Source organism: Nycticebus coucang, chromosome 12 (assembly GCF_027406575.1).
Source record: "Nycticebus coucang isolate mNycCou1 chromosome 12, mNycCou1.pri, whole genome shotgun sequence".
NCBI lineage: Eukaryota > Metazoa > Chordata > Mammalia > Primates > Lorisidae > Nycticebus > Nycticebus coucang.
In genome coordinates this window covers 57,652,587-57,677,547 of record NC_069791.1, presented here as the reverse complement: position 1 = coordinate 57,677,547, position 24,961 = coordinate 57,652,587, and the positions used below count along the sequence as shown (strand labels likewise).

The 24,961-nt window shown below is 48.7% G+C and overlaps 1 protein-coding gene across 17 annotated transcripts in view; it reads right to left on the bottom strand.

The window, feature by feature from the left end:
* Positions 1-4,758: 4,758 nt before the first annotated feature.
* Positions 4,759-24,961, bottom strand: part of MICAL3 (microtubule associated monooxygenase, calponin and LIM domain containing 3) — a 239,530-nt gene continuing 219,327 nt past the window's right edge. For 11 of the 17 annotated variants that reach the window (XM_053555643.1, XM_053555642.1, XM_053555648.1 and 8 more), the window contains 7 exons: positions 24,365-24,475; positions 23,158-23,251; positions 18,499-18,549; positions 9,305-9,370; positions 6,547-6,646; positions 6,320-6,393; positions 4,759-6,231 (listed from right to left, as the gene is read on the bottom strand). In XM_053555643.1, coding sequence (XP_053411618.1) covers positions 6,047-6,231; positions 6,320-6,393; positions 6,547-6,646; positions 9,305-9,370; positions 18,499-18,549; positions 23,158-23,251; positions 24,365-24,475 — 681 coding nt within the window. In that variant the 3' untranslated portion in view covers positions 4,759-6,046. The remainder of the gene's footprint in view (positions 6,232-6,319; positions 6,394-6,546; positions 6,647-9,304; positions 9,371-18,498; positions 18,550-23,157; positions 23,252-24,364; positions 24,476-24,961) is intronic. The other 6 variants (XM_053555652.1, XM_053555654.1, XM_053555658.1 and 3 more) reach the window with 3 other exon arrangements.

Sequence of the window (24,961 nt, the reverse complement as noted above, 5' to 3'; positions counted from 1 at the left end):
CAGCACAGTTGTCCTCAGCTCTCCCCAGGAGCGCTTGGGGAGCTCTCTAGGGAGGAAAGTGTGGGGGATGGGAAGAGAGGAAATGTAGGCCTTGTCTCTTGCTTCCATGTGTTTTGAGCACCAAGTTCTTTATCCCCCTCAAACTCTTGACCTGGTGGGAATAGAAAGGTGCACCTCGAGGCTGGGTGGGCAGGGGCCAGGCCCTAGTAAGCACCAGGCCTAGACAGGCCACATCCTCTTCCACCTGATGCCACTGCTGGGTCTGGAGCCTGTGCCCTACCAGGAGCAATCCAATCACTTCTGCTGTAGGCTTCGACCTCCTCTTCACAATCCTGGCTCGGAGCAGATGGGTTCCTGCGTTTTCACCCTGACCCTGCGGCTTTGTTCTAAGCCCATTCATCATTTGTTGACCTCAAGACCCACCCCCTACCCAATCCTGCCCTCTCCAACCAGTAGAGAAGCTGTGCTATCCCAGCTTCACATAGCCACTCGGAGATGGAAAGTATCAGGACATGCCTGTGAGGAGGGGCTGCCTGGTCTCAGCCAGAAGTTGGGGGATGAAGACAATTTCCTGCCTACCATTTTCTATCAAGACACATGGTTCTGTGGAAGAGCAGGGACCCATGGCATGTGCCCTGGAGCCACCACTGTTGAGAGCAGGTCTGATGAAGCTGGCCTCTGTGGAGTAGGCAGCTGATGTCTATGGGGCCTGTCTGAATGTTCTACAAACACCATCTAGTCATCGACCTGTGCCTATAGGGCTCAGCAGAGGAAATGGGATTCTGACCTTAAGCTACAGGAAGCCCAAGTGCCAGAAGTGCTCGGTCTTCCGGGTGGACAGTCCCTGTCCTGAGAGGTCTATGCACTGAACCTGCAGTACGCCACTCCTTTCCCCTCCCCTGCAGGTTACCAGCCTCACAGAGGGCACTCGAGGTGCTGACCAGTTAGTGGTGTGTCCAGGGCTGACATGACCGGCAGGGGCAGGAACACACGTCCTGTCTGGACCCTGGTCTTGTACCCACCCGACTCCTTCTCATGGGTGGCACAGATCCAGTAACCTCATTCTCATTTCATGACAGCTCCAAGCTGTGCTGAGCACTTACAAAGGATCCTTCTCTAGACCCAGAAAATGCTACCTCTACCTACTTTGGGGACTACTCAATACCACACGTTGTTTCACCAGGATCCAGCAGGGAGAGCGTCAACTCATGTAGGTCCTGCCTAGCCCTGGGGCCTGCGCCTCTGCCATGGCTGGTCCCAACGCTGAAATCCAGCCTGCTTCATAACTGGATGTCCACTCTGGTTCAGAAAGGCCACGTGGGCATGAAGAGGTATAGGTGTGCCTATCACAGAGATACCGGTTCCCTTCCACGTTTGTCCTGGCAGCGGACAGCTTCTCAGGGAGAGGCAGTGGCACACATGGCTGACCTGCAGAAGCCGGGACTCTTAACTTCCCCATCTAAGCCCCAGCTGCAGGAAGCCCTCAGGGAAGGGGACACAAGAAGTGTGGCTGCACAGATGTAGCTGCAGTAAAAGATTGTCGGGAGCATCACTGGGGGTTACATGCCCTGAGCCTGGCCTGACAAGTGCTTAGGTGTCAGGTGAGGTTCTGCCCCCAGCTGGTGTGTAAGGGGGCTGTAGCCCCCCAAGAGGATGGTTTCTTAATGTCTTGAGCATCACTGGGGGTGATCATCCCAGCAGGTGACACAAAATGGGGAAATCTTGTAAGTGGGCCTGTCTGCCAGCTTATAAAACAAAAACAAAAACTGATACATTCTTTTTTTTTTTTTTTTGCCCTTGAGACAGAGACTAGCTAAAGGGCCCTGGCATCAGCCTAGCTCAACCTCAAACTCCTTAGCTCAAGGCATCCTCTTGCCTCAGCATCCTGAGTAGCTGGGATTACAGGTGCTCACCACAATGCCCAGCTAATTTTTTCTATTTTTAATAGAATCTCATTTAGTAGGTCTCTTTTTTGCTCAGGCTGGCCCTCAGACACGGTGGCTTTGTGGAACGAAGACTTCCTTGTGTGCTTCTGAGGTGGTGCTGGCCTGGCCCGGCAGCTGTTCTGGTCACCTCCCTAAAGCAACAACCATCATTTCCTGCCACATAGGCTTGCTGTGGACTGTGGCCAAAGCCTGCCTAGTGCAGCGCTGATGAGGCGAACCCCTCAGAGGGCTCAGCCAACTACCAAACCCAACTTTCTTTTCTTCAGGTAAGGGCAACAACCATCTTTTCTTTCAGGAGTCTAGGGCCACTAAATGTTCATACTGGGGCTGGTTACACATTTTTGTCCTCTTTTGTTCTACCTAAGATACCCACAATTGTCCCGGCTAGGCCTTTATTTTACCTGGAATAGATGGATGGCTCAGGCAAGGATCCCACCACACAATCTGCTGCTGGCCTTGCCCTCCCTATGGCTACTGTTACTTCCTCAGTGAAGTTAGTCCCTCTGTGGGCAACCATGAAGAGAGCTAGCATAGTCTTAAAGGTGTCTCCAGTGAAAGAAGAGCTGGCCAAGTTCCCTTTAATCTCTTAGGGATGATTTCTGACAACAGAAGAGTGACACTAGCTACCTCTAGGACCTTCTACACTGGACGAATTTGGGGAAAATGAACCATCGGAACAACTTAGGCCCGGGGGCTGCAGACTCCCTGGTTAGTCATAATGCAGGGCAGAGCCTGGGTCAGTCTGGAAGTCACCAGGACCATAGGATCACTCTGACTTGGAGCATCTCTACTTTGAAGAACATACTTCTCTTCAAGAGGATACTGGGGCTTGGTCTGAAGAGCAGCTTCTTCCCAAATTGGGTTGCCCCATACACTTTCTCAAGTAACAGCAGTTGATAGCTGAGCCAGTAAGGACTAAAAGAAACCATAAACTAATACCAAAACAAACTGCATTCTTTAAACAGCTTTGCTCATGCCCACATGTATTCTAAACGCATAATGTCTCTTGTGGAAATGCATCCCAGCTGACTGCCAAGTACAGTGAAATGACATAAGAAATATTATCTGTATTTCTTTGCAAAACTTTATTGCGCATAAAACCGACTATTCCCCTTTATGGGTCAGATGTTACCACTTAAAAAAAATTTTTTTTTAATTCTCCTTCTTGTCCCATGAAAATTGCTTCTCTTCTGAAAGGGTTAAGAATAGTTTATCATTGCTGGTCAAAAGAGGCTTGAGGAGGACTGCTGGGGGCACAGGCCAGGAGGCATGCTGCCTGCTCTGCTGCTGGCATCCTCAGACTCAAGGCAGGTTGCCTTCTGTGCCCTGTAGGCGTGCTGGATGTGGATCTCCACTGCACTTAGCCCTGGGTTTGGGCTCAATTGCAGGAACTCTGGCATTTTATGTGTGTATAGTTTATGCATAATCTAGCTGCTTCCCTCTCTTCATGGGAAGACTTAACTCTTAGGAAGAAAACCTGCCTGGAACTGTGTGCATTTCCAGAGTTGGAAAACACTTCATGCAGCAAGTCACCAGAGTGCTAACATCAACTGCAAACTACTAGTTACAAAATGGGAGCTTTAAAAAATAAGTGCTCTCCTAGAACCTGACATCCCAACACCATCAGGAGCTGGGGAACACTGTACAGGCTGGTGGACTCTGGGAGCCTCTCTGCAAAGTCTCCAGTCCCCTGTCTTGTGACTACGGCAGCAGTACGTGCTTTGGAGGATACCATGATGTTAAGGCTGACCAGGACTGGACAGCAGCAGGAGGCAAAGGTGGCACCTGGTGTTCCTGCTACATTAGGCCACCGAAAGCACATCACTACTGCTGTTTCCCGTATAAGTCACTTTGCCAACTGCTCCCAGGTTCTGGAGTCAGCAGGAGCAACAAGGGATGGAGGCAGTGTGGCCAGGGCTTGACTGGTTATGGTGGCATTTGAGGGGAGAAAGAAGGGGGGTCAGGGAAAAGGCCACATGGGCAGTGAGGGTCTTGTCCCAAGTCCAATTTTATTAGAAAATTGGGGTTTGAAGATGAAATCTAGAATACCCTCCTCTCCCTTGTTTTAAGAAAAAGAGAATAAAAATGGAGACTTTGCCTCATCTGAAAACAAGAAATGAAATCAGAGCGATGATGGCTGAGACAGGTTCTTTCTCCTTTGCAGTTAGGATGAATTTGACTTGAGGCACAGTGTGGTTCCCCATGGAAACTCCAAGATCAGCACGGACCCTTGGCCTGCTCTACTCTTAGGATGGCCAATGGGGCTGCCTGACCCCTGCTCTTTCCACAGGCCTCTCCCTACTGAGAGGCACCTAGAGTGTCCCTCCCAAGCTGGTTGGCACTGTGGGAATCTTCCCTGCACTATGTGCTATTTTGAAGACAAGAACTCCAATTCCCCCCCATTTTTCTCAGTTAGTGGCCTGATGAGTTACACAGCCTAAACGGAGAGAAATGAACAGTTTGGCCCTAGGAGCTAGTTATCACCTCTTACTATACCATGAAGATCCTGGCACAGCGGAGGTTCCCATCACCCTTGGGAAGGGAGGGAGGGAGTCTGTTTGTGAGATACTAGCCTAAATCCCAATACCTGCTGCAGCGCATGTGTTTCTGTCTGGTTAGTTTTCCACTAGGCAGAGGGAATTCTCATCAGCCACGCTGATTGCACAGTCCCACCCTGTACTGTCTCAGCCAGCCAGGAAGAGGGCTCACCCCAAACTTTAGCATATGTGCCGAGGAAGGCGAAACCATGGCACCAACACTGAGAAAAAATAGGTTCTACAGAGTGAGGATTCTGACAGGGACAGGCAGTGGCAACTCTGCCTTCTGCTTGCCCCGAACAGTGCTGAAATGCACCCTGACAAGCAAGTCACGTACATGGGGAAGTCCAGCGCCGAAGCGAGAGCAGGGCACCGAGTAGGGGGCTGGACACCATCGAGGGACAAAAAGCTGTGAGCAGGACCCACATCGAGGTCCTGGGCTGCTCTGTGATGCCAACCAGGCCAGTAACACGAGGAAGAAGGCAAATAAATATGGGTGCATGTGACAAACATCTGGTCATTTGGGCAGTTCTGGACCAGGCTGTGCGGGATGCAGCAGAGGCCTTGCTGTCATTCCCACCCAGGTGCCAGGTGATCAGTGTGTCTTTAATATAGATACAAAAATGAAGTTGCTTCAAGTATTAAAAAAATAAGTTAATTGACAAAAAGGGTCTGAAGCAGCTGAGCGTCTTGCCAGGTCGTCAGCTTCCTTTCAATGTGCAAACACAGGAAAAATGCCAAGGAAAAAGGCCATTCCCTTTCCTGACATACAGCGCTGGCCTATGACAACGCCTGTCTGTAACTGGGGGCTTGAAATGCAGGGCCTCACCTGGTCCCCCAAAGTCAGTATTTTCCAGTGTCAAAATGGTTGTGTACTAAAAGCAAAATGCAGCAATTCCAGGGGGGCCAAGGTCAGACAGGCCTGGGGTGTTTGGCCACGTGGGGTCCAGTGTGTGGGGTGGGGCGGAGAGCAGACCCTTTCTACCAACTCTTCACTTGCATAATAAGTTCTGGAGCCTACCCACTCCTAGGTGTCCCGTGCGATGCTGGGTGGACACTGCCCTGAATGGCCACCACCCCTCCTCCCGGGTCTCGATTCATATCTTGCTTTTGTGTGGTGCACTTTTCATTTCTTTGGTGGTGCTTCAGGGAGCATGAAGAAGACAGCTGCCCTCCTTCTCCGTGGAGGTGTGCTCTATGGTGGCTGTGGTTCTGACAGACAGGGAACAGCTTCCTTTTCTTACCAAATGTGGAAGGAGGGGGCACCAGCCAGTGGTCCCCGGGAGTATGCGGGGTCCTTCACATTCTGTCATCTGTGCCAGGCTCCTCTCTCCTGAGTGGAAGTCCGGTGGGCTCCTTCAGACGGATGATCCTCATCACCTGGGGTTCCCCGCAGCACACGAGACTTGACCCCACTTTTCTAGAGGCACATGGGTATCTGAGTGTGAACTCCACGGAGGTGCCAGGGCTTGTCAGGTCTCGGATCCTGTGGTTTGGAGACCACAGCCAGGTCAGGTGGATGTCAACAGACCAACGGTACCAACAGTAAGTGTGGGTGAGAGTTCAGGACCAGTTCAGGCTGAAGCCCTTGGACAGCATGGCGGCTTCTAGGTCTTTGTCCTCCTCTTTCTCCCGGAGCCGCTGCTCCTCCAGCAGGGCCACTAGGGAGTCTCTCTGTTCCACTACCTCCAGCATCTCGTTGAGGATCTTCTTCTCCTCTGACAACTCCTCCTTAGTCTTCAGATGATCTGGGGAGTAACCACAGACATCAGGTGTGAGGGCCCCGGAGGCAGCAGCCACATGGACATCCAGTATACCTCACCCCCTCCCACTCACCTTCTATTGCCATCCGCTCCCGGAGCTCCTGCTGCAGGCGGCTCTGCCGGTCTTCCAGCTCCAGCTCCCGGGCACTGAAGTCGCGGGGTGGGGAGGGAGACAAGCAACAGTGACTTGGGGACCACCCCCCTCACCCTACCAAATTAGGAAGGGTCAGTGTGTCTGCTGTGACAAGCATGGGGCTGACATCCCCCTGGGTCTGGGAGCCCTGGTGTAAGGCCACTCACAAGATCATCAGCTCTGACTCGTAGCGCACCATGGCGTTCTTTTCTTGCACTAGCCTGAACCACTCCTGCATCAGCTTGGGATCATCCTTCTTGCCCATGCCTGCCAAGAAAAAGCACATGTTGGCTGCAGGGAATTTCTCATTAGGTGGATCCCGGCCCTGCAGGAGTCATCACACTGGGGCAAATGTGCAAAGAGAGCCGAGCAAGATGCTGCCGGAACACTCCCAAGCCAGGTCCAAAGTTTGCCTATATCCATAGTGGGGGCAGACAACGACAGGCCCCAGCACATACTCCCCGGGTCTGGCACAGCCTATGCTCCCTTCCATCTGTCCTTCCCTGGCCCTGCCTCACCTGTCAGTGGCCTCGGCCAACGGAGACTCTTCCCTCCTGGGGGCTTATTTTTGCCTCTCCTGCTCAATGGTTCTCCTTTATTGTATCTAAAATTGCTTTGCCCTCTTTTTTCCCCTTCAGTTAATATTTATCTGGATCTTGCTGTGGACTAGGTCTTATTGTGGAAATCAGTCTAATAAATGAAGCAAATGTGAATTTATAAACTACATTTTGCCCTTATTTTAAGTTAATTTAATCCACTTCTTTCTTGGGCTGCTGCCCCTCTCTGGGGCCACTGCTACATCACTTCTTTATATCCTGATACAAAGATACTTCTGCTTAGCTTGTGGCTTATTCAGCTTTCTGGCACTCTCCCACTCAGTTCTGATGGTCTACACCAGGCATCCTCAAACTGCGGCCCACGGGCCACAGGAAACGGTGTGAATTGTATTTGTTCCCATTTTGTTTTTTACTTCAAAATAAGATATTGCAGTGTGCATAGGAATTTGTTCACAGTTTTTTTTTTAAACTATAGTCCGGCCCTCCAACGGTCTGAGGGACAGTGAATTGGCCCCCTGTTTAAAAAGTTTGAGGACGCCTGGTCTACACAGTACATCCCAGGATGACAACCAGGTTTCCCACTGAGGGCAGAGAAACACCAGCAGACGCTAAAGACTAACGCAGGTGGTTATGCTTTGCTCTGATACAATCCAGTAGCAGTTTCTGGGGCTGGTACCTGCCTGATAGCTCAGATTACCCCAAACCAACACATAACTGATATCTAAATCACCATCAGCAGTGGCCTGACCCGCTGGGCTTAACTATAGCAGGAGGGTGGAAGGAAGAACCAAGTGATCAAACCACCCAAGGAAGGAACAAAAATCCCTTTCCCTGGAGCACAAAGAAGCTCATGGCAAAAGTGTGGTCCTGCCTAAAAGACAGACTATGCCAGTGGCTCTCCAATATTTTGGATTACAAATTACTTTGAGAATTTCTGAAAGCAAGGCACTTTCTTCCTAGAGAAGTGCTTATGAGTACACACCAACAATTTTATACAGAGTCCCAGGCTGTTTACAGGCTTCCTGAAGTCCCTCCACGGCCCTCAGGTTAAGAGGCACTGGACTGGGAAACTGTCAAAGTCTCTTCTACTTTCTGAGTCACTTAGGGGATGTTGAAGCCCAGTTAAGACAAGCCCAGGAGTGTAGGAAGTGTATCCTCAGGAGGACTGCTCTCATGATCAAGCTCCCTCCTCACTGCAGACACATCTTTCTGTGGTATTGTCTACCTGACACACATGAGGCCTAAGCCAGTTGGTCTGTACCTGGTGGTCGCACTCTGCGGAGACAGAAAGGCATAGTGCTCACACAAGCAGGGTTAGTGCCTGTGCTGTGTCCCAGTGCACACAGTTTTGCTCCCCAGCGTATGCCCTGCCTGAGCCCTACTCTAAAGGATGGGAGCCCCTGCCTGTCTGGCCTGCTGCTATAGCGTGCGTGTCTGCATGTCAGAGGCCAGAGCTCTCCTCACCCAGCCCAATAGACTTGGTTCTTGGCTTTCAAACCAGCCTGCAGCTCAGTTCCATGCATTCCTTCTGGAGCCTCTCTGCACAGTGTGCCCACATGGCCATGGAAGATGGAGCCCCAGGCATGCAAGCTGTCCAGTGTGGCACGCCAGAACCACGCTGGGATGGCGCTCCCTCCTGCCCACCTCCCCACATGAAGAGACAACAAATTGTAGACGAGTGAGCAGTGCTCTTGAGCCACGGGAGAGCTCACACACAGCTGATGAATAGGGCTGTGGAGAGCAGGTGAGAGTTGGGTGTGAGCCGTGGAGGGCAGGTAAGAGGTTAGCAGGGTTAGTCATGGCCACACCCCCCACATGCCTTTTCAACAACAATCTTAATACCACAACAGACTTCAAACCACACAAACTTAAAAAAAATACACACACACACACAGTCTCGGCAAGACACAAGGTAGAGAAGTTTGCTTTTAGTGGTTGTTCTGGAAAAGAACCCGAGGGTACTTGTGTAGACCAGTCTTTGTAAGGACAGTATTCCTTGACTCTGCTGATACAAATAGCTGCCACACAGGTGGGGGGCTCCTCACCTGTGTTCCTGGCCCCTCTATCTGATGGGTTTGAGCCTTAAGGCCCCAAACACGAATGGCTGGGTAATATTGTAGAAGTCTACTGGAGCCTCGAGAGGCCCATACCTGGAGGTGCACTGGCTACGCTCTGTGCCCCAGTCCTCCCCTTGGACAGTCAAAGGGATACTGTGCCTTGTAAGAAATTGCCACATACTTATGTTTTGTCACAGGGCTATCGGGGGCAGAGATAAAGAGAAAGAGAGTTGGGTTTTGGCTCCCTGTTTGACTAATGTTGCTACGGCCCCTCTGAGGCAGTGGGGATGAGGGTGGTGAAGTTACATTACCTTCCTGGACACAGCAAGGGCAGAAGGAGAGAGGTCTACGCCGTGGAGTCCCGCCACTGGGCTCAACTTCAAAAAGGACCAAACAAAGGAGAGGAGAAGGAAACAGAGAAAGACAAAAAAGGAAGAGGAAAAAGAGGAGGAGGAATTTGGAAGTGGAGAGGGACAGGGAGAAGGTGAAATAAAAAACAAGCAGAGGACAAAAAGCATAAAAAGTGAGAAAGGAACAACAGGAGGAAAAGAAAAAAAAATACAAGAAATGGAGAAGCAGAAACAAGGGAAACAAAGTCTACAAATGAATTAAGTCCTTTTTTCAGCACAGAAACTGAACAAGAGCAGACCGAGGTGCCAGGCAGCAGCCACTGGCAGGCGCGGGCTCACAGAAGGGGCGTGGGTTTCTACAGAAGACGCACATGCTCCCCGATCATTCCCAGGCCCAGTGTGCCACGCCTGCTTCCTCCATTCCTTGGGGGTGGGGAGAATGGCATCTAGGTATTGCCATAAAGTGGCTTTTTGGTTTTGAGTCTTCAGCTCCTTTCTCAAAGATGCCAGAAGCCCCTGGAGAGGATTGCCTGCCTCTGTGGGACAGACTGTATTATATAAGTGGCTAATACTGCTCTAGGTTTGTGGGTGACAACCTGGGGTCACTATCCAGACGTTTGAGGAGCATTCTAAGATGTCACCATAGGCATAAGTGCTTGTGGGAGAACCAGGCTTGGTAAATCTAAGGGGCAAGCAGGAGTCATGTGCCGTCAGGCTGCCCTACAGTAGAAAGGAACTCTGAGCCTGTGCAGGCAGGGCCTGACCCTGCAATGGGTTTTTGGAGCCCTGACATCTTTGATGCTTCCAATTCTGAGTCAGGACAATTTGGGGGAAACGTACACAGAGGAAATTTCCCTGTCACTATCCCGCAACCCCCATGTGCAGGCAGAACCAAGCCCATCTTCTCTCAACTCTGTCATTTCTGTGGGGGGTTCCAATGCCATTACTGGGGAGGTTGTCATGCTTTGGACTGTGAGACCAAAAGGGGGTGAGCTGACAGGACATGCCAAAAACTTACAGGGACAATGCTGGTGAGAGTGGTGGACGGGGAACTGAAAGAGACAGTGTGCAGAGACATCTCTGGGGGGTCAGATGGCTACTCAAGGATGACGGAGAGAAGGTAGCAAGGGACCATCACAGAACTACAGGAGCACACACAGGGGAGACACAGGGCCTCGGGCCTATCTGGGGGTCAGTTTGTGGTCTATGAGAATAGGGCTTGAGAAATAATCTTGCTTTAGTCAACAGAAAGGCCAAATAGACAAACTGTTGCTTCGGAGGCCATCCTACTTACTGTGCAGCTGAATGAATGTAGGTACACGTTCTTTTCTTTTTGTAAAGCCCCCAGGGTTCTGCATAGTGCTCTGTGCACAGTGAATCAGATACACTTCCAAACTGAAGCCAGAGACAGTGTGTGTGTGTGTGTGTGTGTGTGTGTGTGTGTGTGTGTGTATACACATGAGATGCTAATTACATCCAGTGTTCTAAATAGACCAGCTGATGTGTGGGGATAAGGGAGAACATTTTCTTTCCTAAAAAGTACACTCTTCCTTACAGCTGATCTACAGTCAACCTTCTTGGTTTCAAAGTGTAGCATCTGTGTTGAGGCTGAGAGTACCTGGATAGCCCCCATCAAATACCATGTCAGTGAATAAATACCCTGTTGCTTCCTGGGACTGACGTTACATTTGAAGAGGCTGCGGTGTGTAGGACAACAGCATCCACATTCATTAGCAAGGAACAGTGCCAGGATACACAACCAGCAAACATCCAGAACGAAGAAGCAGGTGCCTGCACGTGTACATTAAAGAATATAGGCTGGGAGTAGTGGCTCATGCCTGTAATCCTAGCTCTCTGGGAGCCTGAGGTGGGTGGATTGCCTGAGCTCAGGAGTTCGAGACCAGCCTGAGCCAAAGAAAGATCTGGTCTCTAAAAACAGCAAGGCATTGTGGCAGGTGCCTGTAGTCCCGGCTATTTGGGAGGCTCTAGCAAGAGAATTCACTTAAGCCGAAGAGTTTGAGATTGCTGTGAGCTGTGATGCCACAGTACTCTACCAAGGGTGACAAAGTGGAAAAAAGGGTTTCTTCTTTCTGGACATCACAAAATATAGCTTGTAAGTCCCTTTATGTAGACCATATCCTCATATACCCTTTTGAATACAAAGGACAATAAGAGATAACAGAATATTAAGAACAGAAATCAGGAAATGAAATTTGAAAAAGGGGACATCAGGTGAAGCCAGTGTTTAGAGAACCAACAGGTAGAAGGCAGAATGTGGAGGGCCAGAGGGCATCCCTCTGAAGGGGCCAGGTGAGCCAACAGAGTGTGTGGCCACTGCTTTCTTCTTTAGACTTTACTGTATGCTCCAAGATTTACATAATGAATGTATTATTACCTTTATAATCAGAAAAATATAGCCAATGAACACAATTTTCAAAAGAAGAAATGGGAGGGAAACCCCAATCAAACAAGGGAAGTTCTACCCCCAGACTACCATCTGCCACAAGCACATGTGGCCCAGGGGTGCTGCTCTGGATGGTGATTTCTTTGCCTTTTATGGTGATGTGAGAAACAGATGATTTGGTTCACTGGTTCTAAGGACAAAGATATCGACAAGCTTATGACCAATAGAAGTTTTTTGGCTTTTTTAAATTTCAGGGTAAAGGCTTCCAGTCTCTTGTTACAGGTACTGTAGCTCCCACTTCTCAAGCCACTCCTGCATCCTCTGGACACCGGCCATCACTTCCCGGCTTCCACAGGGCTCAGACCAGCTTGGAAGCTTTCACCAGCAGGTCTTCATGCTCCTCCTAGTGCTCTCTGCTGCCTGCCTTTGACACTCTGCAAGTTTACCAGGCCCATTTCCACTTGGCAATAAGGTAGATCTTGCCCTCTGAAGCAGCACTGCCTTTTGAAGTGTGACCCCCCCACCCCCATAGGTGGCTCTTTAGCACACAAACTTGCTTGACACCTGGGGCAGGCAAAACATTCACTGGATCTCAAAAAGCAGAATTCTGCCAGATAGTGAGGCCTGCTTCATCATTTTCCAGTGGATGCATGAAGTCAGCATGCACAGGGCTCTCTAGTTTCAAAGCACACTCCCTCGAGCTCCTCCATCTGATCCTGACATTGGCTTCCTGGACTTAGATCTCTATTTTCAATGAGGGGTCTGAGGCTCAAAGGAGTTAAACTTAGCAGAGCCTGGACTAGAACTGAAATCTTCCTTTCCTTCTCTGTACTAAGAGCCTGCCCTCTTTAAAGGGCCAATAGAGGCTCTAAGCAAACCTAACAAATGGTGGCTACTTGAAGCAGCTCAAAAAAGAACCCCACCCCAAACATGGGAGGGGTACCATCCCTCCCTGCCTTGTCTCTGAAGAGGCTCAGACAGAATTAGAAACATGGCCAGGGAGGTCGTGAAGGCAGGACCTAAATCCAGGTCTCGCCTCCCTCAGTTGGGTACTCCCACAGGATCACCTAGCTCTGACCAGTCTGGAGTAGAACAGCTGACAAGCTGGGAGAAAGAATGCACCAGCCTATGACAAGCCCCCCTCTCGGGACTTGTTCCTTCTGTATTTCTACCCCACACACTGCTTCCTCATAAAGGCCTTGCACAAGATCCCAACACCCTGCAGCCTCTCCTCCTACCCTGTCTGAAAACTGAATGAAACATTCGTATAGTCGGAAAAAACAAACAAGTAAATACACAAACCCTCAAGATACCAGCTTGGATATTCATCTGAAATGTAGACAAAATCTACTACAGTCCTTTTGGTATTCAAAATCCCAAGATCCCTAGCCCTGAGCTCCAGGGATAGAGAAGGGTCTGTGCCTTTCTCACAAGGAGAAGCAAGGATATGATTACAAAAACCAGAGGGGCCAAGTCAAAGGCCCAGCTCCAGCCACAGCCTGATGACCACCAGGGACAGCGTATGCTGGGATGTGAGTCAGCCCTGCATTTCCGACTCCATCACTCAATCCTGGTGGGTTATATTTTGCCCACTGGATTCTACATCAGTGTTACTATCAAAAACAATTAGAAGGGCAGCGCCTGTGGCTCAAAGGAGTAGGGCACCAGCCCCATATGCCGGAGGTGGCGGGTTCAACCCCCCAGCCCTGGCCAAAAACTGAAAAAATAAACAAACAAACAAAAAACAATTAGAAATACCTTATAAAAATCATGGGCTTATTTTAAGGGCAATGTAAGAGGCTAATGATCTATACAAGGAATGTCCACTGAACCCCTCTAATGCACCAGGCACTGAGCTAGCCATGCAGCAGCCCCACTGTTTTTAAGAGCCAAAGCAGGAAAAATCTCTCATCAAAAGCAACAGTGAGGGCAGTCAGGAAAGGAAAGCAAGTGGTTGGACCAGTATCAAAGATTCCTACACCAAAATAAAGGGATGGCCAGGGAGCTGGTCTGGAGCTGTGCTCTAGTCCTAGATCTGCCTCACCCAACAGGCTCCCAGCTCCCCTTGCTGGATGAAAGTGCCATCACCACAGGTGTAGAGCTGGAGCAGTCTCTACAGCCAGTGCCTAGCAGACCCGTAGGGGGGATGATCGAGTAAGGACACAACGAGAGCCCAGAAGTCCCAGCCTGAAATGTTGCATTTCCCCCAGGAAAGTGGTTAGGTCCTGGAGTATCCCCAGCCTAGTTTTGTACACAGAGACATGGAGGGAAAATAACTGTTTATGAGCTGAGCCACCATTTATAACTGCATTTCCACATGAAAACACAGAATTCCAAGTCATCAGCTTCAGGACACTATAGAATATCACCCTTTCAAAAGCTGGAAATTGGCGCCACATGTCTTCCCTCTTAATGCACTGCAGTATGCTTGGTGCACAAACACTGGTAAAACACTGGGGGTTAGATTACTTCCCTTTCAGCTATGCTTTTCAAACATCTTGCACATTAAAGACATTTTTGTTGGTTTTGACTTCCTTTTGACCTTTGAACAAGATGTTCCATTGTGTTGGGGACAGGAAAGAGACATACTCATTTCTCAGGAACATTTTGAGGTTCCACTTTTCTGCCATTCTGGGCCAGCCCTGCGTAGTCCTAAGCTTGCCAAGGTGGACTCTCACTTCTCACACTGGTTTTCGGCAGTAATGCCACTGTACCTACTGATAAAAAACCCAGCACTGGACCACTACCTTTCAAATAATTCCTGCTGCAGATACTACAGAGTTTTTGTTCATACACAAGAGACCCGACTAAAAACTTGTAGAACGCGGGCGGCGCCTGTGGCTCAGTGAGTAGGGTGCCGGCCCCATATGCCAAGGGTGACGGGTTCAAACCCAGCCCCGGCCAAACTGCAACAAAAAAATAGCCGGGCGTTGTGGCGGGCGCCTGTAGTCCCAGCTGCTCGGGAGGCTGAGGCAAGAGAATCGCGTAAGCCCGAGAGTTAGAGGTTGCTGTGAGCCGTGTGAGGCCACAGCACTCTACCGGAGGGCGGTACAGTGAGACTCTGTCTCTACAAAAAAAAACTTGTAGAACGCAAAGCATCGAGGGTTGGGAGAACTTCTTGGTGGTTCGGGTATAAGGAATGGGGCCTTCATTAATTTTCTGCTCTGTCTCAGGTTATGTGGTCTAAAGCAAGGGAAATCAACTGTTTTGCTGACTAAGACTGTACTTCACTATCTTGATGCTCCAGCCCACGCCATGCTCTGGGACAAGGCAGCCTTTACACTGCATGGCTGAGGTCCAGTCCAAAATCTGGGGGTAATGACCAATGCTGTGGCCCTGATAGTGATGCAAATTGGCTGGTTTGCAATGTCGCAGGGAGGCAAGTGGGCATCATGATAGTAGGGCTGGTCCGGGAGGCTAGCATACCTACGACAGGGCTGAGGAGATGCCTGGTGCTAAAAAAACTCAGTATAAAATGAATCTCCAGATTGGGAGGAAAAATGAAGGCAGCCCCAGACTCCACCACCCAAAGTGCATCTATGAATATAAGAATTGAGAGCACACACATGCACACACATACACGCACATACACAGAAATGCTGGGAAACCTCAAGGATTTCAAAGTTCCTAAGCAAAACCAGAGCCAGGTTAACACTTGGACTGAGCCCACAAATCAGCATCCCTCAAATTAAGGGAAGCAAACAAAACAATAAGGCAGTCACTCAGAGGCCGGGAGGGGGCTGGCTGGGATAGCCTCTCCGCACCCTCACCTCCCTCTTACCAGCAGCAGTGAAAGCTTTCTAGTCCTTTCTGTTACGTTACTAAACCTTTCACATTCTTTAAGTTTTGCTTTGAGAAATACTAAATCAAGAGGTAAGGTCTATGAAAGTAGAAATTACATATATTTTTAATCTCAAGTGTTTCAGAAGGGATGTGGTTTTCCTCTGAGGATTTCCAGTCTGTTCTAGTATAACAAAACCGTGCAGGGCTGGGCCGAGGCTCTTCAGTGTCCTGGGGAAGAAGAGGGAAGAGGAGTGGCTGCTTGGGGACCCTTCTTCTCTAGCCTGAAGGTTATTTAGTGTCCTTTAATGTTTTCTTTTGAAATCACAAGGTCAAGCTGTGTGAGGGAGGGAAAGTGTTCTTCTCTCTACTCTTCTCTCTACTCTCTGGCTCAAAAACACACTTTGGAAACAGGGAGTGACGAGAAGACCCCACTGAAGTCATGCAGTGTGAGTGGCAGACCCCTGGTGAGGTTAGAGTAAGTGCCTGCACTCCTCTGGGCAGGAGATGGAAATCCCAACACATCGAGCGCTTGCCTGGAGTTCTGTCTCACCCTCTGGAGAAACGGGATAGGCTGTGGCCCAGAAAGGAGGCTTCTATGCAGCCTTTGGTGGACGTAAAAGCAGAGGAGCAACCAGTTTTCAAACTTCAGGCTCTAGATTCCAAATGTAACCCCACCCCCATATCGAATATTACCAAGTCCTCCAGAAATGAGACATCAGCACAAATGGAAAAGGGACCTAATTCTGGCATCTATGTCTTCTTCCTGGGGCTTGATGAGAACAGGGCCTGGGACCCTTTCTCTGTTACATGGAGTATATAAGTGACTCCCTTACGTACAAGAAGAGAGTGCCTCTTCATACTTCCTGGGTAGGCAGTGGCAGCAGCCTCTCTGTGGTAAGCAGAGCCCACAGGAAAAGTCCATATTTACCTAAAAACACTAATGGGCCAGCAGAAGGGGAAGTAAGGGGTTGAGGAGGATTATCTTCAAGAGGTGGTCAGGATGGGGTGTCTCAGAGTTCAGAAGGCACATTGATTTTTTTTTTTCTATTGATTTAATTTCTTCCTGGAATTTACTAGGATTCTAAATCCCAAAAGCTAGTAGCTGGAGTCCAGGGATGTAGACATGAAAACAGCTTGCCACTTTCCTCACTTGAACGATGGGGAGAAAGGAAACCAATGAGACAGACACAGATGACTAGTGTGGCAATAGGTCCTGAGCCAGGAGGGAAGGGCAAAGATGACTGCACAGAAATGGACTTTGACAGCTCCTTCTAGGAGACTCTGAATTTTTAAATAGTCTTTAATACATCGAGATTCACTTAGAATCAATATGAACAGTCCCTGGGAAGTGTTAGGAGGAGGCAGGAGAGCATTAGACAGGGAATGGGGTCTGTTAATCGGAATGTAAGCATCAGCCCTTTTACAGCGTCAATGGCCATGGGTATAGAGGTCCCTGAACACACCAGGAGCTTTGGGACACTGAAAGAGTCTTCATGGGGTGGGAAGCCATAGAGGCCTGGAATTGGGGAGCAGAGACAGCAATGATGCATCTCCCCAAGAAGGCCAAGGGCCCCGCCTCCTGATTTGTGGAGCTATTATTTTACAGTAGGTATCACAGATTTGGTTTTGAAATGAATAGGCTAATAAATGACTCTCTTAAAAGAAAAGGGTTAGGATAAGAAAAAAATGAGAGTGTTATCCTTGCCTGCTCTTCTGTTTTAAAACCACTTCTAGGCATGAAGCCTTTAAGGGAAGAGGAAGAGGTCAAACCACCCCACTAAGGGTACAGGAACACTAAGAAGATGCCAGAGTCGCCCCTACTTAATCTAAGTGTCACCCTCTTGGCACTCCTCGTGACACAATGGCAGCTTTTCAGGAGGAAAACTGCCCAAAGCCTAGAAATAAGACTCATGGATCAGTCATTTCTGAGTAAATACATATGGAATTCCTTTAAGCTAGTGGTTCTCCCAGTTTAGAGGGCATAAAATGAGCTGGATAGTCCATTAAAACACAGATAACTAGTTCTTACCTCCAGAGTATCTGATTTAGAAACTCTAAATCAGATACTGTGGAGGGGGACTGAGAATCTGCATTTCTAACAAGTTCCCAGGTAATGCTCCTGGTCCAGGGACCACACTTTGAGAAACCACGCCTTAAGCTTTTTTTTATCTTCACTGCAAAGGAGTGCAAAGTTAAGTCTCAGCAAAACAAGGAAGGAAGGCATCCATCTGTCAACCTGGCCTCAAGTTTGTGAATTTGGACGGAAATCACCCCAGTAAAGCCTATCCCTAGCCTTCAGATCTTTGGGAGCAATGTGAGCACATTCTAACAAAAATGGTCAAGGCTGAGTTTTTCATATATTTACTTCTTAAAATGTGGTTAATAGTAACTGTTCTAGTGCAGAGGTTCTCAACCTTCCTAAAGCCGTGACCCTTTAATACAGTTCCTCATGTTGTGGTGACCCCTAACCATAAAATTATTTTTGTTGCTACATCATAACTGTAATTTTGCTACTGTTATGAATCATAATGTGAATATCTGATATGCGGGAGACCCCCAAAAGGGTCGTGACCCACAGGTTGAGAATCGCTGGATGTGATACCTACCAGCCGTGAGAGATAAAACTCACATGTCATGATGGACTGTGTGTGTGTGTGCTGCTATCAAACAACCAAACAATATTAGGGGAACGAGGATGCAGATGCAAGGTTGATGAGGTAAGGGGAAATTTTATTATAAAAAATTAAAATAACCCCAAAGGGGGTTAGCTCAAACCCTCCCCTGGAATATATATGGGTAGTGAAGAGATCTGGCATGATGCTCCATTCTGAGTTGGAAAAGGGTCTGTGCTTTTGCCACTGGTTATCAGGTTGACTTTTCCTTGTTTTTATGAGCAAGGACTGGGGAGAGCAGGTGGGGAAAGGGTATCAGCGGGGTTAGTGTCAGCAATAGACGCTGCTATACATACCACCCAGATGCAAGTCGATGAGGTCACTGTAATAAGACTCTCCCCAATAGTCTACAACAAGGAATTGGTGAAGAGAGAGTTATTCGATCAGATAACCCTCTTGTCCCCATACCCAAAGCATGAAGCATAAGAAACACAGAGATACAGCAAGAAGGCAGAGAGGGACAGTGGAAAAGCATGCGTCTTTACGAGTACACTGCACCCTCTATGTGTACGCATGCTGCACCTGCACACCTTGGTGGGGGGGGGGGGAATTAAGTAGAACCACTGGTGATGGAGTTAAGAGCCATTATCAGTATGATTCCTGTTTATACCTCAGATCAGTTGTTGGAAACTCTAACCCAGCTGGGACTCAATTGTATCTAACCAAGAAAATTTAAGAAAGGTCAAGGACAGATCAGGGCTACTTACTTCCTTAGTTATTGTATATTAGAAGCCCCAGGCTGAGGGGCTGGAGGCAAGATGCAACATCATACAAAAGCTCTGCAAGGATGCCAGTCCTTATTTTAAGTGCAGTCAGAGCTCTCCCAAGAATTCACAGGTGACCCCATTGGTGAAAATATCAAACTCCTTGCAGAATCACTTTAGTTGAATGGGTTTGAGATGAAGGAGAAGCTCCATTTCCTCTGAGGTTTAGGCCCCCGACTTCAGTCAGGCTTCTCTTTACAAGTGGGAGATGAGTTGTGGCTTATGCAGAGTTCTTCCTCCAACTATCTGCCTGAAGGCTCTTGGAGGTCCATTGGCCACAGGTACCCCTTCCTGGTAGCTCAGCCTAGGTGCTGGGTTTCCCCCTACACCAGAGATGCAAGAACTGGGCACTGTGAGGGGCTGGCTTGAGCAGATGATTATCTCCCCAGAAAAATAAAGAGGTGCAGAGAACAACATTCAGCTGTTACTGTGTGACCCTTCCTCCGAACATTACACTCTGAAGGCCGATCCTGGTGGCCTTTTGTTCTACCTGAAGGTCTCCCCTGAAAGAATAGACTAATTAGACAGCAGAATGCAAAGCTGCAATGGCTTTTCAACTCATGCTCAAGGCTGATCCAGTGGTTTTCATCCAGAAACCAAAAAGGTTCCCCAGTTACCCCAGGACCAAAAAGGTTACCCAGAAATCATGTAAGTCTTGGTCTTGCCCTAGGCTCAAAGGCTTGGAGACTAATCCTCATGGCCTGGATATATACATAAACCTTAGAGAAATTGAGATGAACAAGGTGGCAGGTCTGTATCAGATCTCTTCTCTGAAGGAAAGCTTGGCTAACAAAGTCTGATGCCCTCAGACAGTGATGGAAGCTTGAGACCAACAAGTGAGACAGAATTGTCACGTTCTGGGCAGCTCAGTACAGCCCGCGGGGAAGGGTCCTGCTGTTGGAAGACTCCAGATTATCATGCTCAGCTGAGGCTGCCTTCTTCAGGGTTCAGCCAAGTGCAAGAAGACCACAGAGCTAAAAGGAATGCAGAAGCAGGAGAGAAGGGAGTGGCCAGTGTGCACATGTGAGCTCCAAAGATGGTGTCTGCCAAGCAGGTGCAAGTCCACTGGGAGTTCTGACATTGAACGAGCCTTGGAAGTGATACATTTGCATAAGAGGAGAAAATAACATATCTGAAAGTACGTTCTTATGGTAGGAGTCACTATATCTCAGACTCTCTCAAATGTACTATGGTGAAAAATCCCAAAGCCCATCTTTAAAAAAAGAACAGATGTGTCTTGGACTGAGATATTTTGGTGAGGACTTACCTAAAGGAAGGAATTTGGACTTGCAGTGGTTTTCAAACTTCTAGGGAAGCTAGGATTCTTCAAAAGGCATTTTAGGAGTCTCCCAAATGTCTGATTTGCAAATACTTTTTAACTCTTTTAAAAGACTTAAATAAATTACTTTCATATGATACATAATCCCACTTTAAACCTACCAAAGACCTAACACATTGATCTGTGCTGCCAGGTGAAGGCATTTTTGTGGGGCCCTCTGGGCTAAGGTTCTCCTGCTTTCTGTGTGCAACACAGAACTCTCCAGAAATGCATAAGCAAAAAGGAAGTTTTATTTACTGAAGTTCTGGCCTTCAAATACAGTGCTTGTGTGACAGTGTACAGGAAGCACTGAGGGGAGTCACAGCTCAGGGAGATACCCACCCCTCGGCATGTTCCTGTCAGCAAGGTCCTTCCAGTGGGTAATACATTATGTGACAATAGCACAGCACAGTTGGGTTTTTCTGCTTATGTTTGGGAACTTCTTGTCTAAAGATTTATTCTTCATAAGGAATATGAACTGCTACTAGATTTCTTATGATTTAGCTGTGAAAAAAAACGCTATTGCTCCATTTTTTAACATTTTAGCATCTTAATCATTTAAACTGCAGATATCCTGCGATTTCTAAGTGGGCTGTTTTAAAAAACAAACCTGTCACCACTGATAGCAACTACAGTGCAGCTGTGTGTATCAGGGTGTACTCCACACTATTCCCCAGCAAGGAACTGCATGCTGGGGCTCTCTACTGTCACCTGTTTTAAAATTTGCATTTATTAACATTTTGGAGTAATTCCTTTTTATTTTAAACTTTAAACAATTCTGCTGCTAAAAAACAAGTTTGAAAACCACTGACTCAGATGAAATTCAGGTTGTATATTTAAACAACTAGGAGGAAGAATGTTGGCAAAATTCTAGGCCAGTCTTCAATACCACATAATCTTCTGACCCATTCACAGAAGCTTCAATAACATAGCCTGTTACAGCAGTATTGAAGTATTGTTTTAGAGTCAAACTGCATGGCAGCCATTAGGCGGTTCATGGGACCCACCTGAACCTCAGAACCCAGTGAGGGAGTAGGAGAGGAGGACCACCTTCCCTTCCTGGACGTGCTGACTATGAAATGTAGATGCATACACCTGTCGACCTATTCTGACTATGTGTGGAGAGATCTATATATCATTTTCCATGTTGTCAGAAGTAATTTGTGAAGAAGAGTGAGAAGGAATGATGATAGGCCCAGGCTCCCTCCTGATACCTTTTGCAGGAAGAGAAAAGCCAAGAGGGCAGGGTGCAGCCAGACTCGGGGCATCTCTGGTGAGTTGGGGCAGGCTTAATCAAGGAGGCTGGGTCAGAGCATGCAGGGTTGGGGAGGGAAGGCCCACAGGACAGTGGGGGACACCACAGGCTCACTGGGCAGCCTAACTCCTTTTAAGGTGAACCTGAATCTCCATTTCTTGCCAGTGCCTGTCTTGCGGTAACATATCCCAATCTTTTTGGCTTACTGGATACTATGTGGCTCAAGTTTTTGCATTTCCTTTGGTAGCCTGGGCTTCAAGTATTAAGTCCAACATCAGGTGAGACACAAAACCAAGAACATCCACATCCTTATCTTTCTCCCCCATCCCATCTCTTCACCTGAAGGTCATTGCTGAGTTGACGGATAAGCTGCAATTTCTAGGCTTTAAAGGGCCTAGAAAAGGAGACCTAGTTTTATGTCTGACTCCCTTAGATATGGACTTTCGTCCTATAGAACCACAAAAACTCGTCTTGACATCAGAATACACCATGAGGTCAGTCCACTGGTCAGTTTTCAAGCAAGATCAGATGGTAGCAGCTGCTCCTATTATTGGCGGCCTCTACCCAGTTCTTCTGTTTCACAGACAGCCTGCCTGCCAGGAGAGGTACCACCTGCTCCCCTCTGCCACATTCAAGTAGGAAGTAATGAAAGGTCACCACTTTTCTTTATCTCCAGCCCTCACAAGTTGAATGCTGAACCTGTGGGTCTTGTGTTCTCTATAAAGAAATGGAGGTTTCCCCATCCAGATACTTGGACACGTGAACACTTAAGAAAGCAGAGAGCATTCACTCCATGCCTGGGGCTGGGGTTATAGCTGATACTGGACCAGTGGCTTCAAGGTCCTGAAACAATAGGGCTTCCTAGGCCCTTGGGACCAGAGTGACTTAGGCATTCCCTTGCTTTCTCTGCACCCAACTCTGCTGAGCCCAAACGCACTATTTCCTTGGGCAGAAGAGTGGGTGTGACTGTACCCCATACTTGAGCTCCTCCCTGCCAGGAGCAGCAACAGCCAGTCACAGTCCCCTGAGCCTCCAGACCTGCTCTGAGTGACTGGCCATTATTTGACATAGCCTGAGTGCTCCCTGGGAAGTCTGTGTGCACCAAAAGTGGCCACCTGCTCCCAACAGGCGATGGTGAGGGCTCTGTGGGATGGTGTCCTTAAGCACTCTGTCCAGCATGGGCAGGAAGGGCCCAGGACCTGAAGACAAGAGGTGGGGGCCTGCTCAGTGCAGTTCTGTGATGGCTCCTTGTAGTACAATCTCCCTCATTCCCAGTTATTTTCTCCTAGAGAAAAGAGTGGGGTGGGAAAGGCAGTGGTGGAGGAGGCCCAGTACTTGCCATCAGCAGATGCTGGGGCCTGAGATTCCACTCTATGGGGAAGTGGAAAGCTGTAAGAGGGGCCAAGTAACAGGTCCAGGTCTCAGGGCCATCCCAGACACAAGTATTTTTCTTTTCTTTTGCTTAATATTTAGCCCCAAATTTCAGTGATAAATGGACCAGAAAATCCTGTTGGAAAAGGAGCTAAATTCCAGATGAGGTGATGCAAAGCTAGCCTACTACAGTGGGGAGGGAGGGCTTTCGAGAAGCAAACCTCCTCACCGAGGGGCCAGACAGTACCTGCTTCGCCTCGGAGCGCCTTCTCCACAGCTACCCCTCTTTCCTCCAGCTGCCGCTGTCTTTCCTCCACCTGTTCCAGCTGCCGCTGGATGATCTGCCAACAAACAGAGCTTCATGAGCACCCAGCTGTCTCTTGACCTCTAGATTTCAGGAGGAAAAATAATGACATAAACACAAAAAGGGAAAAAAAATGATGCTGCATTCTGGAAAAGGCTCTAGTCTGTGGGCACCGTGCTCAGAGCGTGGTGTGGAAACCTCCTACATCAGGACCCCTGCTTGTCACTTGTGCAGACTTTAGGCCCTTGGCCATGGTCAGTCAGCACCAAGGCCTGTGAATGCAGGTAAATTAGTGACCAGCATCTCCTGGGGCAATGCAAGAACAGGAAGTGGGCATACTCTTCTGCAGGAAGGAGCTAACTACTGTAACCTCAGACCTTTCTGACAGGAAGATACTAAAGTGCTGGAAGAAATTCCTGGAGAGTATAGTGGAAATCCTGCCTTTATAAGTTAAAAAATTAAATAAGAGGGCGGTGCCTGTGGCTCAGTGGGTAGGGCGCCAACCCCATATACCAAGGGTGGTGGGTTCAAACCCGGTCCCAGCCAAACAGCAACAAAAAAATAGCCGGGGGTTGTGGCGGGTGCCTGTACTCCCAGCTACTCGGGAGGCTGAGGCAAGAGGATCACCTAAGCCCTAGAGCTGGAGGTTGCCGTGAGCTGTGACACCACAACAGCACTCTACCGAGGGCGACAAAGTGAGACTCTGTCTCACACACATATACAAAAAAAATTAAATAAGAAATGATGTATGTACCTGAAAGCAGAGGCTGGTAAGTGGAAGAGCTCTCTCATCTTGCCCAAAGTCCCCAGCCCACCAGAGGCTGAGAGCCACAAACTTACTCTGGACAACAGTTCTTAGACCTGAACTAGTTGACTTTACAGTGATTACTCTGGCAGCCTGAGGAATGTGGGAAGCTCAATGCCACTCCACTTTTTACCAGCATCTCCACAGAGGTGGGGCCTCTGCCTCTGCCTCAAGCCAAAGGCATTCTGGGCCTAAAATCTTGGATGAAAAGAATGCCCAAATACCTGTGCTCTGTCTTTTTGGCCTGCCCTTGCTGTGGATGAGGACCAGCTGGTGGAACAAGAGGGTGCTGACATGAGACATTTCCATTCGCGTGTGTCCTGGTCCCACCCTCTGCTGCTTTACCTGGGCTCGGTGCAGCCGCTTAAGCTCCTCTTGCTTGGCCTGTCTCCGAGCTGCCTTTTGTACGCGTCGAGTCAGCTTGGCATTCAGTTCCTCCTCTGTGTAGGTTCTTGGCTGGAGAGAACAAGAGACATCACCTCAGTCAGGTGCATGCACATCCGAGATAGGCCTGGGCAGCAGGCCAGCAGGCCAGCAGGGGCACAGAGAGTGCTGTTCCCGAATTTGGAGCTGGTACCCTGGCAAGCAGAGTGCCAGCAGAGCAGGGGGTGCCAACATATGAGGGCATGAAGCCTGCAGCCCCTCCCAGCCTGCAGCAGCTCTCAATGCCATAGAGCACAGCTACAGATCCACAAAATGAGACCTTTCCCCTCAGTGACAGGGACAGGAGGCTGAGTGGAGACTGTTAGGAAATTAAAACAGCAACAGGTGATCACTGAGATCACCTGTTTCCCAAATGAGTATGTCTGTTCTTTTTAAGACCTTGTGGGGGTAAAAATATTGGTAGGATATTTCCCCAAGCCTCCTGCTTCTAGAAAGCTTACAGGGAAAGAAAAAAAAGAGAACCATTAGGATTCTTTTATTTTCTTATTTGGTATCAAA